We start from the raw sequence: 19,254 nt of genomic DNA on the forward strand, positions 1-19,254 counted from the left end.
GGTAGTGGGCTTTGCCACGCAAGGTCATATAAAGAACTACGTAGTTCGCTAAAAAAAAAAGAAAAAAAAGGTGAAGAAAACCAACCCTTTCTGTGGCAAATTGCGTAATATTCCACGTATAGTAGGCTAAAACTAATCTTATCGTTTCCCCCACGCTCATATTCGTCTTTCTTGGAAAGCATTTCGTATCTTTTAGCTGCAAGGCTGACTGACAACACATTGCGTTACAAATTCTTTCTCGAGTGCGTGACCAATTCAAACAGAGCGCATCTTGCACTATGTAAGTCTTCTCAAGCATCTAAAATAATTACCAAATTGTCTTTCTGACCGACCTGGCTCACGTATTGGGCATTCATCGAAGTTAGGCGCAACTACGACGTCAAAGCTCGCGAGTCGAGCATGGTTACGCGTGAATCGCGCGTGAATCACTTGATATAAACAAGAAGTTCGTTCTGGAATCTGAAAGCCTGTTGAAAACTGTATAATGTTTTCGAAATGCCCAAAATTTCTCATTCATAAATGAAAGATCACATAATAGGCCGCAAATTCAAAATTTACGTTAACACAAGAAAGGAAACTACCAAACATTTCCAAGCTGTTGGTTTGATTAGAGACGGAATCGGATCTTTCCGTGCAGATCTCGTCTGCCATGTCGAAATGGTGCCTATTCCGATTGCGTGACCGCTAACCCCAATTGATCTGTTACCGCAGGCACACATGTCAAAGACCGCGACTAGGTAATTTTTTTTAAGTCTGTACAGCGAATTTTTTTTATTTTGCGCAAGAGAAACAAGAGGAACACAAACGCACACCCTTACTGTGAAGTTGACAGAGCATCGTCAAAAAGTGTGTCCTATTTACGCGAAAGACGACTGCCGACAAGAAATGAGTCTTGTTGAGCGCCATATAGTTTCAGCCGTTTGTACAGGAATGGAAATATGTTTGCAAAGAGGTGAATTGGCTTCGTTGATAGTATTAATACTACAAAATGAAGTTTATCGCGACTTCCTATCTTATCTACGTTAGATTAAAAATAAGACGAAATGTACAAAGTGTAAAAAAACTACTAATTGCTTGTGCCAGATATCATGGTGAAAGAAGTGGGAGAAATTCTCAAGCAAACTTTGTCAGAGACTCGAAAAACAAAGAGAGTCGTCTTGAGTCATTGCACTTGGCGTTGCTCTCTTTTTTCTATCTTTTGAAAATCTTCGAATATCTCGGAATTGTTATCTCGCAAACAGTTCGCCTAGGCGCTTTCATTTCAAACGACTCTTGCTTCAGGCGATATCAGGGTGATGGCCCTTACGGTCACTTCCAAGTTACAGTTCTAATTCCATAGGCGGCCCAAGCTCACGTCTCGAGAAAAAGCCAACGATGAATTCATGAACGCGTCACGCGTTGTGTGACTCGGTGTTAAGTTACGGGAGGAACCGTTGAAAATTTGAACACGTTATAAGGCATAGTATGGGGAACGAAATATGGTCGATTTATAACGATAAACATTTCGAAATCTGAATATTTTACACGTAAAATCAATAAAAGCTTACTCATGCCCTGTGTATCCGTCGTAGTTTCTAGCGATTTCTGCTGTTTTAAGCTTGCTTTACCATCACTGTTAACCATGTCAAAAGTCTTTTGACATGGTTAACAGTGATGGTAAAGCAAGCTTAAAACAGCAGAAATCGCTAGAAACTTCGACGGATACACAGGGCATGAGTAAGTTTTTATTGATTTTACGTGTAAAATATTCAGATTTCGAAATGTTTATCGTTATAAATCGACCATATGTCGTTCCCCATACTATGCTTTATAACGTGTTCAAATTTTCAACGGTTCCTCCCGTAACTTAACACCGAGTCACACAACGCGTGACGCGTTCATGAATTCATCGTTGGCTTTTTCTCGAGACGTGAGCTTGGGCCGCCTGTGCTAATTCTAGCTGTGTCCTCACATCAAATATATCAGTTCAGGTATCTCAAATGAACGCCTAAGGCTCCAGCTTACTAAGCGTGAGAAGTACCATTCGTCAGACGTAAACTAAAGGCCGGCGTTCAACAGAGAGTCAAACGAGCGGGATCGTTATGGTCGGGGTAAGAACCAGATCCATTTGCAAACAATCGATCACACTTCATACTCACACAACTCCACTGGGCTCCTATTGATTAATATTGTGCCAGCATAATTGTTGGCGTAATTTGTCGAAACCAGCACAATGTTTGCACTTTTTACGAAAGTAGCACTGCTGGCATAATCAGCACACACAGTATATTTCAGTTTAGAATTTTTGAAGGGAATAATACCAGAGCAATGGCGCATAGTAAATCAAGATGAAGAAGATATATATGATATATAATTATAATCTGAATTTGCTTTGTGGTTTTTTTTTTCAAAGAGCATACTTTAACAAGGCCTAACATAATTTTTAAAAAAGAGCATAACTTGGAAAAAAAGTTAGGCGATACTAGTAGCATAACATGCTGCCTTTACAAGCACGATCTAAGCGCAACCGGCCGCGCACGCAGGCTATTCGAGGAAAACGTTATCTGATTCAAATAGACACGCGTTGCAAGTCAAAACCGGTAAAGATGTCCGTGACACGCATCCGCAGTTCACTTGTGAAGCATGCTATGCAAAGCTCTTTCCTCAAAGGTAAGAAGCGCAAGGAAAGCACAAGTTCATATGTTATGAAAACATAATTTTTCAAGGCTTTGAAAGCCCATATCAAGCACACTAAGTACACCCTTAGTAGCTGATAAGATCCTAATAATACCTCTAGCCCCCGGATTTTCCTTTCACCCTTGAAAGTCTGTATCAGTTTTTTTTTTTTTTTTTTTTTTTTTTTCATAATTTTGACTTAGTGAAATTAAGCATCGTCTTTGGAAATCGTTTTTCTGATCACCCTTCTGCTTGACCATGTGTTGATGCCGTAAGGAAATATTACACAGTAATCATTCTTGAGAAGGAGAGTGAAAGTTTTTGTAAATGTTCACTATGCAGTGCTCCTTTTTTATCTTACCATCGTTTTAGTTCATAAATACTGTGGCGCAACTCAGAGCAATATCTATTATTTCCAGGCTGAGGTTAAAAGTTATCGCTGAGAAAACCTGGTCAGGATTTCTTTTTTTCCAGGGAACGCAAACGCAACGATGCAAGAGTCAAACACTGACTCTTACAGCTGCTGCACTTTTGCATTCCCCCCTCCCCCCTCTTTTTGAAAAAGGAACACTTTATTGCGCCGCCCAGCAGGGGCAAAGAGTTTTCAATCGAAAGAGAACGTTCAGTCATTTTTTACAAGGTATTAGGTTCGGCTCATCAGGCTAAACCCTTAGCAGTCTAAAGCTGCAACTTAAGACAAAGAATCAGATGGTATTATAAATACTATTCGCTCTTAGTAATCGGTTTATTTAAATGTCTTGAGCGGTCTTCCTGAAATTTATGAACACTCTTTTTTATAAGAACATCTTGTCTGCAGCTGAGGCTAAATATTCATTTTTTTATTCTGCGATTTGCGCCTGAAAAACGCTCTTAACATGTTCCGGCTTAAAGTTGTGAAGCAAAGTATTTCAATGAATGAATTCGGACGTGACCAGACTAAGTTCGGTTACAAACTAAGTTTTTCTCCAGTGTATTGTGCGATAAGAAAACCGCATTGTTAATGTTAAAAAAGGTCTTTCAGTTTTGAGTCAATTGTCCTGTTAGATCACAGTTTTGCATTTCTTTTATCTTTATTCAAACTTCTCACAAAAAAAGGGCAAAATAACGACGTTCTTGACTGAATCTCAGCATGTGCATGTTCTTAAGATGCTCTTAAAATTTTGGTTAATCTTAGCCTGAGTGTTCCTATAAAAAAGGTTCTTATATAAAAAAAAGAGTGTATCAGTCGAGAAAATATATTTCTTCTAGCCAGAAACTCGATTTATTGGAATCTAGAAATGTTAAATTATCCTCCGGTACTTAAAGGATTTCCGTTTGACATCATCAAGTCCATTATATCAATGTTTCCGTCCGCCGGGAACGTGCACGTGAGCTGCCGCGCCATCTCACCAAACCACGGGTCTCAGACACGCGTAATTGATACGCAGCACTCTGTTGGGGGATGTCTAGTTTATTTTATAATTGTACAACGAATACGATTCCTACAGCAAATAAAAACTGAGTTCCATAACTAGCCGTAGCATATTTATCACAATGCGGTGTCCATAAACATTGCGTCGCCGCATCTATTCCCTCACCAACAACAGCTCCAATATAAACCTGTGATACTATTTTACATCGTCCTTCGATGCACTCCTCAACACGAACTTTTATCAATTCACTTAGCAAGGGGCCAAGCCGGCCAAAAAGAGTATGATCATATTGCGAAAATTGCGACAAATACGACGTAAGCACGTCCAAGATAATCTTCCTCAGTTGCTCATCTTGAATACGGACTCGGAGGTCCGAAACAGTTTTAGCGCGGGCTCGTCGACCCGAACTCTTCTCCGACGATTTCACAGCGTCGCTTTCGGGAATCGTCGCCAATGGATTCCATCCATTTAATTTACTCAGTTCCGACAACGGAACATTCGGCCACGTCTGGGTTCTCTTTCGCCTCCAAAATCGATCCACCGGCGGCGAAATACGTTCAAGTTTCTTTAGATTCATTTCTTTGGCCCGTCCTTCAACCTTTCACATACATCGTAAGTTATTTCAAGTGGTCAGTGTTTGCAGTGTTTTCTCTTGAATCTGTTTAGAAAGGCGTCATCGTTTTCCCAGATGGTTCAATTTGATTCGCGACTCTTTTCCTGCATGAAGTATTTTCTTCAGACAACACTCCACTTCAGCTGTATGAAGCACAGATATAAAGTTGCTATAAGTACAATTTCTTGAAAAGTCAATGCCAAGGTCGGAAGAACTAATAAGCTTTCCTTCACAACGAGAGAAGTGCACGAATTGGCAAGAACTGTGCGTGTCAAGGGTCAAACTTGTTACTGCTTGAATTTAACTTCGTCTAACTTTAAGTCAGCAACTTTCCCAGCATTTCTTTACCAGGATTCCAAAGAGAAAAAGCGTTGACAATGATTTTCACGTTCACCACAGTGACAGGATTTTACTTCAATTCCTGGTGATTGGAACAGACAAGATTCGATTGGGTAATTCAGACTTCAAAGGGAAGGATTATGACCCCTTTGTCAGACTAAGAAATCTGATCTCCCGCCCGATTGCATGCATGCTATTTTTGCGAAATGACCTGAACATTACGCACGACTATTTCTTCCTTTCTGCTTAGAGACATTTTCCGTGAGCGTCACAAATTTTGTCTACAGCTCAGTGTCAATGAAACAATGCCTCAGCTGGAGGCTAGGCGAATTAATTTGTCTCTCCTCGGACATGCGACAAAATATCAAACACAGAACCTAAAAGGCCCTGACAGAAGACCGAAAATTCAATTTGTTTTTACATTTGACACGATGATCTAACCTCCCTAAATATAATATTCTCCATGCAATGCACAAAGATGACAGGGCATTTTTAAACCAAATTAAATACTAACCTTGAATATCATTTAATCAACTTCAATTTCTTCTTCTCCATCTTCTAAACCTTTGGACATATTTTTCACCTGTGGGCAAAGCATCTGGTTTATTTTTTGGTAGCATGACTCGAAGCCCCCTTAAAAAAGCATTTATTCCATAATTGCTTCACCCAAAGTCTGTTTACGAGCGATAATGAATGAGAATAACTCAATTATTGTGTTGTTGTCCGCCAGTCTTGAGATCCACAACAAGCTTATCTCTGTAGATTTTTTTTCGTGAATGTGTCGCTGAATGAACTATGGAAGTTGCGTCTCTTCGATTTACTGTCTGGTTTTTGATCCCACTCGAAGCGGCGGTGATGTAAACAAAACAGTACCTTTCGAGTTGGCCGGAAAAGCGCGCGACTGAGGTTTTCACTATCGCAGTCACCGGTGTTCACGTGATTCTCGCACTGTTCTGCAACTCACGAGCTGGTCGGTAGCGACGTCGTGAGGACGTTGGAAATTCCTTCGACTGATGAATGAATTCAACATGTGCTATGTTCAAACTGTGGTTTAGAGCCAAAAGTTGGCTTCACGGAATTCCCATGAGTTCAAATTTAAATGATCAATAATTGATTGCCATTTCAAAGACAGGTGTCGTTTTCAATTGGTGGAGTTAGGGTTTATCGAGAAACGTCAAGAGGAGGTGAAGTGTTTTTGAGCAGTTGTTTGGAAGATTTCCTACGGCCAAGAGTGACAAGAAATAGCTGCATTTCTTGTAATGAAATTGGGAATTAAATTTTTATCTATCTTTGTCCGCTCGAGATGCCATGACAAAGGAAACCATGGGCAACATAAAAGAAATTTGTTCAACAGTGTAAACAAATTAACCTTAGATAAATATCAATATACGTTTACGATAAAAATAATTGTGAGCGAATGTCATCGCTTTCAAGTAGTAGGTAACATTCAATTGTAGAAACTAGTTTCGCTGGTATAATGAGGCGATTTTTTTCGCCTTTTCAAATCGAGGGAAACCAAAATATTCGTTATATGGAATGAAACCATGATTCATTTTGTATAATATTTCAAATGACACATATTTAGCGTGTTCACAGATCGTTTCCTCATCTGAGCGAGTAAAACGCGAAAACAAGTCACTTCGCTTACCGAAAGAAAAAAAATAAAGATCACTCAAACCGAAAAAAATTTCACTTCTTCAATGAACCATTAATCTCTAGCATCAGTATATATATTCTCCATATTTTTCTCTATATACTTCCCACGATGCTTTTAAGCAGAATTTGTTTAACAACCAGGAAAAAAACTTAGTGAAAACTGACTCAGATTGCAGGTTACAAATTTGAAAATTCAAATTCAGGGACCGCGACAGCGTAGGGCTAACCCTTGCCTCTCCGAATAGTCCCGACGAATATATTTCCTTCCACTGAACCACAAAGATGGACAAAATTGTAAGGCTTTCTAACAATATTCCCCCGATTTTGAAGTGAAAACTGAGAATTTACACAAACCCTTTTGAAAAAGCTGGTTTGCATCTAACGATCGAAAAATAATTGTCATGCAAAGACACTGCATTAGAATATTCTGTCCTCAGTTTTTTTTTTTTCAAGAAATGTGTTTCATTTTGAGCTTTGTCGTTAAATAACAAAGATCATAATTATCTCTACAGAACCTCAGACAAAGAAAAATGTACTCTTCGAATCTCAGGCCGTCTTTCATTTCACGGGCTGCTGCTGCTTAACATCTGATATGCAGAGAACTCTTAAGTGATCTGCGTGCTCAGTTTGATATGTTCATCATGGTTTGACGAGCATCTCACACATTTCTACAATCAGCGATGTCGAAAGCATTGTGTGGGTAAGTGACAAAATTATGAAAGACGGCATTTCAAGGTAAGTCATCTCTGGAATGAAGAAAGAAGTTGATCATTTATCAGAAACACGTTTGGCTTACCATTTGAATACTTATCCTTATAGGCAGACATGTCTGAATCATGCTTATCTGTAGGGTTAGCTTAACGTTTGCTGTTGGAGTGATGTTTTCAATCTCTTGCAAACGGCAGGGGCTCACGTAGACCACGTAAACAAAGTCGTCTGCCAATTCATAAAAGTGTTACAAACAACTTTGGAGGGAGTAGGCCATAGAACACTATATCAAGCAAGAAGGACCGAGACTCATCTTCCGGATTTTCTTCTTTATAAGGCTAACTGCTCAATTAACTAAATCAAGTATAATACACTTCCTTAAGTGCTTTATTAGTGCACATGTTAAGGTTATAGGCCTGTCGATCTTGGAAGATTGAAGCTCTCTACAAAACTCCTGACCCAAACATTGTTCACAAGTGAACAACAAAGCACTTGATATTCTACGCTATGAAAAGCCGATTATTGAATTAGCGAAAACAAAAAACACACACAGGAACTATGTTGCTCGTCCAAACCACAGCCAACGTGTAGCCGTACCCTACCCTTAGGCTATCCAAACCAAGGTCAACGGGACAATGACCCAAACAAGAACACAACCAGCAGAACCCTTCCTGTTGTTCATTACAAACAGACTAAATATTTTTATCAATCTTTTAAAGGTATAGTAGGTCAAAGGTAAACACACTAATCAGGAAATGAAACTTGGGGCTAAATCTACCTCCTGGACAGCTAAATTCACAACAAAAGTAACGAGCCATAAACTAACCGAATTCAGCAAGAGCTAGTCAATGTCACTTTGTAAAATTTCAAAGTTAGAAATCAGCGTTTCAAACTGGTCTTCTTTCTGTACTTTTAGTCTTGGATTATAAAGCGCTGGAATTAATCGCTATTGCCACATAAATTAATGTTTTAAATTGATTCAAATTGATTCCTCTCAAAATACGTCTACGTTTGATTCTCTATTTAACCACTAAGCTCAATAAATGTGTCACAAAGAGATGCGTGAATGGATAAGAAGTCGCTCCCAACTGCAGCTCAGACTAACCCAAAATCGATTAGTTTGTGCTGGTGTTTTCGTTTTCTCTCAAACCATGGGGGATCTTGTAAAAAGCCATCCGCTATTAATTCTCTACCAAATTATAAGAGTCTATCTTTTGGTCGAGGATCGAGGTAAAGAGTCATTGATTTTCAAAATTAAGAAATCATCAAGATCGAGCCAGTTTGCTCTCTGTATTCTGGAAAATGTGTCATGTTGCGCTATTGCCGCTTAATCGATAATCCTTGAGGTAATTTACCTGAATCAACCATTGCAAGATATTCAGTTCGACCGCTCGAATCCTCCCATTAACGCGCCCTAACTTGTGGAGTAGAGGAGAAAAAAACTCAGGCTTCAAGAGTAACACTCAGAGGTTACGTTTTCTCAGCTTGTTTTTTTAATCGTCTTGACGAAAAGATAACATCACATCATCAAAATGAACACCACAACCGCAAGTCGCCAAACATCACAAATCAAATTTCATTACAGAACCACAAACCAATCGGTTGTTTTTCTCAAAATAGTCGCACCGCAGGAACGCGCACTAAAATAATATTCAAAAAATTATCATTGGAATAGGGGTATGTATAGGGGATAAGTTCTCTCAGTTGATATTCTCTGTTCACATGACTAGAATAGGACATACCTTACTATTATGAAGTATTTGTTGTTTAATAAGTCATTTAGTTAGTCAGTTCAGTATGATTTAGTCTTTCGTTTATCTTTAGAATGTATTTAATGTATGAATTCGAATTCCGAAGATATCGAGGTTTGAACTGTTGTGATAAGTTGTCGAGTTCTGGCAGCCTGCTCTAACTTCCATAAGTGGACGAGCTTAGTTTGTGTACTAACCTTGCTTTGGACCCTCTTGCTTTTTGGCTTACGCAGTCAGAGGTTGATTCAGTTGATCGGAAGCATTACTTACAGAAGTACTTTGTTGTTCCTTTTGAAAGTCTCGTAATATTGTTTGGTTTATTGTTCTAACAACAAATGTTTAATCTCTCAAGGACAGCCAGCGGGCATGCCTAACCACATCTGTTAGTAGTTAGTATATAGACATGTCCTTTGGAGCTTACTTAGGAGAGTGGTGAGAGGAGTGAAGAGTAGACTACAAGAACGCAGACAATGTGCAGAAGAGTACGGTCAAAATTTCGTGGCTGAATAAGAATTATTCAGTGAGAATCAAAGTGTGAGAGCCTTAGAGAGTTACCCAGAATTGTGTACTGTGGAACTGAGTAATTAAGAAAAAGTGTAAAAGACAGTTCGAGAGTCTTGGTGCCTTTCGCCGAGCGTGGCGCGCTCGATAGTCCCCCCCCCCCCCCCCCGATTCAATAGTCGTAACAATACTATGAACTTTGGTCATGTGTCAGTAAAGACAGAGTTAACAGTGAAAGACAAGCTGCTCATTGGGTACCCAACGGAGTACAAAATGTCTAATACCCTTTATAAAGCTTCCCTTGCGGGCTAGTCTCCCTAACTGGAGCCTGCGGTTATTTTAAGTAAGGCTATCACTGAGAAAAGAAAAAGAAAATTCAAGCATTAATCACCAAATTTGTTCAAGATGCAATCTCCTTTGGGAGGGTATTGTCTCCATCTTCCAGATAAACACGAAAAGCTCTCTCCACGGCAGCGACTCCGAAAAACGACTGCAAAACTTTCACCACTACTAGCTTAGCTGAGCTTGCAAAATCTTCGTAATTCTCTCGCACGAACTCCACCATCCGAGAAAGTTCGAAGTCAACAGCTACCACCTCTTCGTGCTCAAACTTATCTTTAGGACCCGTCGTGAACCGAGAACCGAGCTGCTCGAACGTTAGTCGCCTCTCGGGAGCCACTCGTTCATCCGACAGGTCCACGTAACCACAGCAACCCCATTCATGCGTGTCGAACTTGAGGTACACGGTTGTGAGGCAAAGAGCCTTAATGTCGCTGCCTTTCAACTCTACTCGCAGCTCTTCTTCCAGTCCTCGCGCGGCGGTCTGAATCAGATCCACGTGAGACTTGTCGTTTTTATAGACGTAGTCCTTGGTTGAGGCACTTTCCACAGCCCCACAGGTAAACTTGCCTGGGGTTGCCATTCCCTCTGAAAAATAACGAGGAGAAAAATAAACAAAAACGGGAGAACGGACCTCAGATGAAACAAAGCGGATGTGTGTCAAAAAATCTAAAGGCCTCAGTTTTGAGTTTTGTTAGTTTGCTTTGTTCGTGTTGGTGTTGTGCTGTTGAATTCAAATATTCATATTCAGTGCTAAGAGACACAGGATTGTATAAAGGGGCCACACGTTAATGGCATGTCAACTTCGATAAACAAATTTGTTTGTTGTGGTGGCTGGTTGTTCAGCTGATGATGATTGAAATTACAACTGCTACTTAATCAACATTAAATAGTTTTAAAGGGAACTGACTAAAATCAGCGGTGGAATAGGCTTGTGGTTTAAAAAAAACAATCTTGTTACCTGCAGCTGGGAACCCTGTTCGCCAGATTTTCCCGCCCTATGGATCACGAGACCTCCGTGACTCGGAATGTTCTGTGTAATGGCGGTCGTTTGGTTGTTTTGTTATCGATACGAACATTCTGGTCCGTACGTAAAAATCTATTTGGGAGTCTTTTAACGGAGATGTATCAGGGTCAGATATCACTGAAAATTGTGGCGTTATGAAATTTAACCATAATTTCATTTTCCTTTAAATCAAATTCTAAACTCGTAAACAGTTACAGAACTCTTAACAAAAGGCCAAAAAGGGTGTTTGAACAAAATAGATACCTCGATTAGACCTTCTAGCGAAGATAAATTTCTGAGGTTTGTCTGCAGTCAGGACAGCAACATGGAGGCCAAAAGATGTGCTGAATACCGGATGGACCGTGGTCTTACACACAACAAACTCTCTCTTTTTAGAGTCTTCTAGGTTCCTCCAGATCTCCCGAACGGCTCTATGATGACAGTAGGTTGATTGTCCAAACATCAGTTGTATTTCTTGTCTTTCTTCTTCCTCCTCCCGGGAGGTAATCAATGTTTTGAGGGCAATGGCAGGATTGTCTTCGATCTTTTTGTCGATGGCATCCTAGACGCAGATAAAGAAAATCAGTCATGAGCAGTGGCGGATCTAGGGAAAAGGCCTGGAATCTCCCTACACGAGGAAGACTTTCTTACTGACTTTCAGCATGAATATGTTCTTAGTATATTCTCAAAATTTTTCTTAATCTGAGCCTAAATGTTCTAATAAAAATAGGTTTTTATTAAAAAAAGAGAAGCTAGTTTATTTTGATGGGCTCGTCGTTGTAATTTCCATTGTCTGAAGTTGTTTTTCTTCGCCGCCCTATCTTATACGTACAAAAAAACATATGTGAAATTCTGGTCTCAATATATGTACCTGCCTAAATTTTCCGTAGTGCTCCCTATACTTCTGTTCATAAACCCACTCCTTTGGCACGTCGTTGTACTCCTTGTTGCCGACCTCTACAGAGCACAACAGACACTCAGGGGGGAATCCTTGGGGACGAACTGCTGTCTTAAAATACCCTTCACTGGACTGTTGGTTAAAGAGGACAAATCAATCAAGACATACATAGGATAAGACGGAGAAGCTTAGCGTAAGCAGCCTACGAGCTGACCTTCATTATTAGCGCGAAGGCAAGAGCGTCTCAACTCCCACGAGAAAGTTTGAGGCATCGCGCAAAGCGAGCCGTCTGCTAGGGGTCTCAATACGAAGGTATAATGGATCGATTAAAGAGCAAAAAGACGGCGCTGCCAAGGTTTCCGGTCCGGTTTCCGCTGTTATTGCTAACCTCTGCATGGAGAGTTTCGAAGAACAGGCGATAACTACATCATCCTACAAGCCTCGGATCTGGAAACGCTACGTGGACGATACCGAATTAAGGAGCACGATGGAGACATCCGACTCGCCCGTTCCGAGACCTCCGCCGTTTCAGAGCAGACCCACAACACCGGACACAAGCCACTCTGGAACGAAGTAAAGTTTATTGATCGTGACCCTTATTACTACACGTGCAGGGTCAAAGAGGCAATTCATATAAGACTTCACCCTAACAACATCAACAGGGATAGTGGAATAGAATTTCCAGAGGTGTGGATGCCCACGATCAAAAAACACAACAACAGGAGAGCAGTGCGACAGCGGACCGCCGAGGGAGCAAATCAGTGGGTGAAACAGCAAGGATCGAAAATGCACCAATCAGAGCTGTTAAAAAACAACTAATCACAGCAGAGCATCATGCTTTATAAGATCACGCATGACCAGTCGACTTCATCGCCTGAAGAAGACTAGCAGTATGCAGTCGAAACGTCGCGATCTATAACACACGTGACTATATCGTTTATTTTATTGTTATTCACCACGACGAATAACCACAACCTTTTTTACGAAATAAAAATTAGTTTCAGACTCTTCCCAGACCTCTCGCGGGCGAAGAAACGCTCCTGCCGCAGCGCTAATAATTTTACGGAAATATATTACTAGGCCATCAAAAACCGCGAAAACAGCAGTGTTGCTGGGTAAAAGACCACAAATTCGTCAAAGGGAAATCAACTTTATCCACGCAGACTCAACAGTATTTCAGGTGATAAACCAACTGGGCTAGAGTTTGAAAGTACCAACTCATCACCTTCTCTTCCACAAAATACGAAGTTTTGAGGATATCATGTACTATTGACAAAATGGTAGAGCTCAACTTAGGCAGCGAGACAATGATACAAATACCTCCCCGCAGTAATCACCACTTCTCCATTACCACCAATTACTACTACGGTATTACGGTAAAATTTCCGCACAGCCCCATACTAAATTATGCATTCACTTCTTGGATAGAGAAAACAATGACAAAAACAATACATTGCCATTGGGGAAACAGATTTGTTTTACAATAGTATGGAGCTGTGCGGAAATTTTTACCCAGTATTACCTCTTCCACTAAGCTCTCAGCAACAAAGATATAAGTGTTCTGAAGGAACCCACAGGAAAAAAACTCAGCGCTTTTGGCTTCAGTTTGGTACGGGTTAACATCACCTTCAAGAAAAAACTCTGGTAAGCCATGTGTTAAAGATTAAAAATTTTATATTTAGATGAAGAAAGTGATGTTTACGTACTGTGCAATAAAAATAAGACCAAAAAATGTTACGAAATAACAAAGAAATGGATAAAAAACGCTAAAATCTTTTAAGCCGGGCAGAATAATTTTTCTAATTCAGTAAATGACGAATCAAAGCAGATATTCAAACGTTCCGATCGGCACTAAACGCGACTGCCAATTCAAAAGTTGGTTGGGAAGTCCAATAGCACGTAAGACGTGGTGTGTGTGGAGTGCTTGTTCTGTTTAATCATGGCACGCAGTTCCTGGTCAACAAAATTTCAGTTAGGCTTATTTTGACTTGTTTTTCCCTTTGCCGTTAGACTTGTCATTCAATTCTGGTCAGAGAAACGACGAAATTTGCCAGTGTATTGACTTGACAAGAACAATTCTGGTCCCACAAGTCTTCGTAGAAAATCAGTTAAGTTCTAACTGCGTAAAGATAGTGGAGAAGTTTTCGTTGAGAAGTGTATTTACGAGCAGCAATTGCCAGTGAGAGTAAATGAGAGTAATTGAAACTTTGGAAACTCTACCACTAAAATACTCCAAAACCAGTTGGTCTGCTGTAGGTCTCATCTCAGGATTTTCCAGACGACAGTCCTCTATAACTTTTCTCAATACACCACCCAATTCTTCGGGCAACTCCACTCTGTCCTCCTTCTTTATCAAGTTGTTTTGAATGCCCTGTACACTGACAGAGTTTCTACCCTGCCACGGTGTATTTCCTGTTAACGTATAGGCTACTACTTGAGCATACGAGTAGATGTCAGCACGTAGATAAAAAAACTCGTCATCAAAGCCTGTGTGCTCTTCTGTTGTATCTGTCAGTTCTGGGTGAAGAAAGCAGAAGTTTGTTTGTAATGCTAACATACTCATTCTGGATGAAAAACCTTTCATTACTTGTTATATTTCATTAGCTACTTGGAGGAAATTAAGTCATGAAGTGTAGGTTTTGACTTAGATGAAGGACAGGGGTGCATTGGGGTCTATTAGAAACCGCAAAACCGTAGAAAAAAAATCATCCAAAACCGCAAAAGCGCTAAAGAATTAGATCAAAACCGAAAACCGCAAACCGCTTGCAAAACCGTCAAAACTGATAATCCGATACAGTGGTGACAAGTGGAACATACAGTGGTTTTCGCGGCATTCGAGATCAGTGGTGCTGCATATTTGTCGCTCAAATTGAAGAAACACCGGCACCCAAATAGGAAAAAACTGAAAACCACATCGGATACCAAATCCAAAAACTCATTAGTGTTTTTTATGAATACCGAAAATGGAAAATGCGTAACTGCAATGAACACCAAAACTGAAAAACCAAAGTTCTTTGGCACAAAAACCAAAAAAAAAAATATCTAAAAGAAAGCCAAAACCGAAAATCCCAATGCTCCCCTCATGAAGAAAGCTCATGGTGTGACAAAAATTCTGATCGTTCTGATCAAAGGGTTAATGTTACCTTCTACATTATACTCATCATCTGTGAAGTAATCATCCCACACTTCAGGTGCTGTCCAGCGCGCATGGAACAAAGACAGATCATTGCCACTCCTCTCAATTGTTCTTGATAAGCCAAAGTCTGCTAGTTTTACCCGCAAGCTTCTGATGTCCAACTTGATTAATTTATGATTTACAAATAAAGGAATAATCAGGATGAAATTTTTTTGAATGTGTTTTAGAGATACTGATCGAGTTATTTAACAGCTTAAAAATAGTACGATAGAGCATCAAAGTTTTTCAATATTTTTTCAACTGGTCTATTTTTTATCTTCCGTTTTATATTCAAATATATTCAATTTTTTCTTTTCCTAGCAAACAGGTCTCAAAAAGATAATAAAATTCCAGTAAGAATGATTCTATAAACCCTTGGGTCTTTGCTGTGCAGCATATATCTAAATAATTTGAGAAAAAAATTAACTCATTTGCTGATTTTTTTTCATTTTTTCATTTTGATCAATTTCAACTAATTAATTAATCAATCATTTCTTTTCCCTTTTTATTATTTTTTTTCATAAAACTACAGCCTGTCTTCTGTTTATCTGACAAAAGTCTGAAACAGATGATTTCTACAGCAATCTCACCAGTATATTGTCAGGTTTTAAATCCCTGTGGCTTATTGGAGGATTCAAACTGTGTAGGTACATTAAGCCATTAGCCATTCCTCTACCAATGGTCCACACTTGACTTTTAGGAAGTCCCCTAGATTCTGGAGTTTTGTGATCCTCAACAAATCTGTACAAGTTCTTAGGAATGTACTCCATCACCAGAAAAGGGCATCCTGCTTTAAGGATGAATTTCTCATGTGAGATATCACGCTCCAAAATGTCCATTCCTCTGAATGCAATAATGTTATCATGCCGAAGATCTCTGTGTATCAAAAATTTAAAATAATTTTAAAGAAGCTAGTAAGAGCTAATTTTCCAAAGAGGGGTTTTAAATTTGAATTGAATGTAACTGAGAGCAACTATAATAATCTGATATTCAATAGAATAATTAATAATGGTAATAGGACCAAGTGGAGTCCAATATGGTTTGTAATCATATGAGTGATAAACAAAATCTGTTGACCAAGAAGTGTGATTTTTTAATCATGAGTGTAATGATTACAGGTAGAACTGGATGACATGAAGTCCTGTTACCAATTAATCAAAACTATAACAAAATTTGAGAAAGAAACTAGAGACTGGAGATAAGTTTTCATGAAAAAAAACATGGTCAACTTGGTGAAATGGGAGGCAACAACACATATTAGTGACACGCTCTGTTCACTTACACAGGCGTGACGTGTTAACTGTCCCTTTAGCTTTTTCTATTACATCATCAAATTACAAGTATGATGTGTACACTGTCTTATTATTGCTCAGATCAGGCTGGTGATAACCAATCATGTTCTTGAGAATTTTGTTGTAACCAATCACATTCATGAGAATTTTGTTTTAGTTTTGATTAAAAGCTTAGGAGGAGAAATGGAGAATGAATGGTTAGTGCACTTAAGTACAGATCAAAAAATCCAAATTCAAGATGTGGCTGAGTCAATGTGTTGTGCTCTTCAGCAAAACACTTTTCTCTCACAGTGCCTCTCTCCAACCAGAGTATACAAGTAAATAGGTACCAGCAAGTTAGTTGCCAGGGAAGCCTGATGAAATGCTGGGGGGGTGGGGGGGGGGGGTAACCTTGTAATGGATTTGCATCCCATCCAGATAAAGTAGTGAAACTCCTGGTTGCTTCATGGTAATTAGCAAACCAGGACAAGCTCCAGCTGGGTGAGCCACTTGGTGCAAGAACAAACTAAATGCATATATGGAAGACTGAAATAAAATGTATTTTGCAAATCACTCAACTTCATTAAAAGGTTTGAAGAGAGGTTACATATATTTTAAGCTAATGATTGTAACATTAAACTTTATAATTATCTAAGAAGGGTAGAAATGAGCGTGTTTAAAAGTTCACCTCAATAGATTTCCTTCTGTAAGCAGAGGTCTTGTTTCTTTAAGATTTTTTAACACCTTGACAGCAACATCATTCCCTTTAAGCTTAGCCTTATACACACTTGAAAATCCGCCTTCCCCTAGCCGCTCCCAGGCTGCCAGTTCATCCTGGCTTACTTTCCCAACAGTCCTCAAACCGGATGACTCTGCAAGGAAAGTTGTGTTCAAAAGCCCATTCTGTTTATATATCAAATATTGACTTGCAGTCATAAATATTGTAAATGATCCCTTTACGCCCTAACATCAGTATGCATATTTTCTAAACTGTTCTCCGCACATTTCCTTCCTCTTCTGCCTGTCTCGTGCACTGAACTCATCACCTTTCACTTAAATCACCAGGCTTAACATTTACCATCCTTATTTACATCATCATTGCACAAAAGCATCACATTCAACATTCCAATCCTAGCAGTATATAGGAAGTTAGTCATTATGGAGCTTGTTATTTCCCTTTAAACTGTAAGAGTGACTAGCATTTAATTTCTCCTTATAATATCACCCCTGAATCACATGTTAAGGTCATGAGAATGAAGGAAATGATAACCAACACCAGGAAGCTTTTAATCAGTAAACAAATTCTCCTTGTCAGCACCCTAGGAAATGTAGAAAGAACAGTATGGAGAATATGTATAATGACATTAGGGGCCGAAAAGGGTTAAACTGCCAAGCCTGCCACAAGTCCTCTGTAGCTCAGTGGTAGAGTATCCAAAGTACATGTACTAATTGGGAGGTCATAGGTTCAACTCCCATTAGGACCCCTCTGAGTTCTTTTCCCTACAAGTATACCTGTGTTATTCACTGAAAACATTGACTTTCATTTCCTAAGATGTTGACAAGAAGAAATTTGTTTAAGAATCAAGAGCTTCTTCAGTTGGTGATAATTTCCTTTATTCTTGTGACCCAAATGTTTGATTCAGGGGTGATATTGTAGGGAGAAATTAGATGCACGTCACTATTTGGGGTCAATTGGTTAATTATGAGTGTAACTAGTGCAACAGTAAAGAAAAGAATGATGATATTTTGACAAATAGTAAGTACAATATACAGTTATTTCCCATCTGCATCTACAGAAAGCTTTTATTTTTTTATTTTTGCTTCTAGAAACTTAGGATTGTTTTTTTTAGACCCTTTCTCTGAACCAGGTTGTTGTTTGTTTTTTTTTTGTTCTTTCATCAAGTTAGCATCAAAAATTTGTGGCAAACTTCAGTATTTAATAGATCACTGAAAAAATATAATTCAAATCTGACCAGAGTATGCTGACTACCTGATCTGGTGGAGAAAATTCAATATACATCAAATATATTTAAAAGATAAGATTGGAACAACATGATTTGAGTTGTTCCTTTCAAAAGCATACTTCCGAAAAACCAACAACAGGTCAACAACAACAGATCAACAACAACAGATCAACAACAACAGATCAACAACAACAGATCAACAACAACAGATCAACAACAACAGCTCAACAACAGGGGCAAAATTTCCGCGCACAGCCCCATACTTTATTATGCACACATATATGGGGCTTCATTATTCAGTGTATCACCATTAAGATGTGCATGCATAATGAGGAATGGGCTGTCTGGAAATATTTCCTAATTTGATGTAATCCCTGCTTAAACTGTCGATTTATCTTTTTGATGAACAAACTTTACTCGGAAGCGACCAAACAAACCCTTAACAATTTTATAAGACCTCAGGGGAAAACGGGCGAAGTAAAAAAACGATGGTTTTACTTTACGATACAAGAAATGGAAAATAACAATAAAATTATAAACATGTATACCTTCTTCGTTGCACGAGGCTTTTATCAGATCTATATTCTTGTTTACTTGACATAAGATGTGTCGAACTTGCTCGTTTGTCACCAAGTCACTTCCGGCCTCGAGAGAGCTAATTGCAACACAAATTTGTTTCTGAATTTTGCCTAACAACTCCAGCCTTTTTCTTGCTATTTCATCTAGGGATAAGTTTGCAAAATCATCTCGGACATCCGCCATGGTATACTTCAAGCTCAGGTGTCACATTTCTTAAACATTCGAAGAAAAGTTTGTCGTAATGGAACTGATAGTGGGTGCGTTCATCATGGTGACAAGGTATCCCATGAGGGGATTCCCCTTAAATCTTTCCACGATAGTACACTCGATTCCGTTGGTGCCTTTTCCAGAGCATTTCCAAATTAGGACTTTGGCTAACAACCAATC

General features: G+C 39.2%; 1 protein-coding gene and 1 long non-coding RNA gene across 2 annotated transcripts; both read right to left on the reverse strand.

Moving 5' to 3' along the window:
• Nucleotides 1-3,706: 3,706 nt before the first annotated feature.
• LOC149034221 (uncharacterized) lies at nucleotides 3,707-5,902 on the reverse strand. Its single transcript, XR_016183126.1, has 2 exons — nucleotides 5,534-5,902; nucleotides 3,707-5,101 (listed from the first exon to the last, which is right to left on the reverse strand). It is a non-coding gene; the product is annotated as an uncharacterized LOC149034221 (long non-coding RNA).
• A 1,795-nt stretch (nucleotides 5,903-7,697) lies between these two features.
• LOC113671090 (uncharacterized) lies at nucleotides 7,698-19,164 on the reverse strand. The gene is made up of 9 exons (XM_089194480.1): nucleotides 18,837-19,164; nucleotides 17,013-17,196; nucleotides 15,644-15,929; nucleotides 15,022-15,175; nucleotides 14,099-14,395; nucleotides 13,401-13,504; nucleotides 11,852-12,010; nucleotides 11,245-11,542; nucleotides 7,698-10,562 (listed from the first exon to the last, which is right to left on the reverse strand). The coding sequence occupies exons 1-9, from the start codon at nucleotides 19,048-19,050 to the stop codon at nucleotides 10,036-10,038; spliced, it is 2,223 nt and encodes a 740-aa protein (XP_089050606.1). The 5' UTR covers nucleotides 19,051-19,164; the 3' UTR covers nucleotides 7,698-10,035.
• Nucleotides 19,165-19,254: the final 90 nt, after the last annotated feature.

This window comes from Pocillopora damicornis, chromosome 14 (assembly GCF_964200805.1).
Source record: "Pocillopora damicornis chromosome 14, jaPocDami1.2, whole genome shotgun sequence".
Lineage (NCBI taxonomy): Eukaryota > Metazoa > Cnidaria > Anthozoa > Scleractinia > Pocilloporidae > Pocillopora > Pocillopora damicornis.

Coding starts and splice junctions, on each gene's coding strand:
- LOC113671090 (XM_089194480.1), bottom strand. CDS start 19,050: ATGGCGGATGTCCGAGATGATTTTGCAAACTTATCCCTAGATGAAATA. Junction 13,505..14,098: donor GGTTTTGGAGTATTTTAGTG/GTAGAGTTTCCA, acceptor TTTTTCTTGAAG/GTGATGTTAACCCGTACCAA. Junction 12,011..13,400: donor CTGAGAGCTTAGTGGAAGAG/GTAATACTGGGT, acceptor TTTAACCAACAG/TCCAGTGAAGGGTATTTTAA.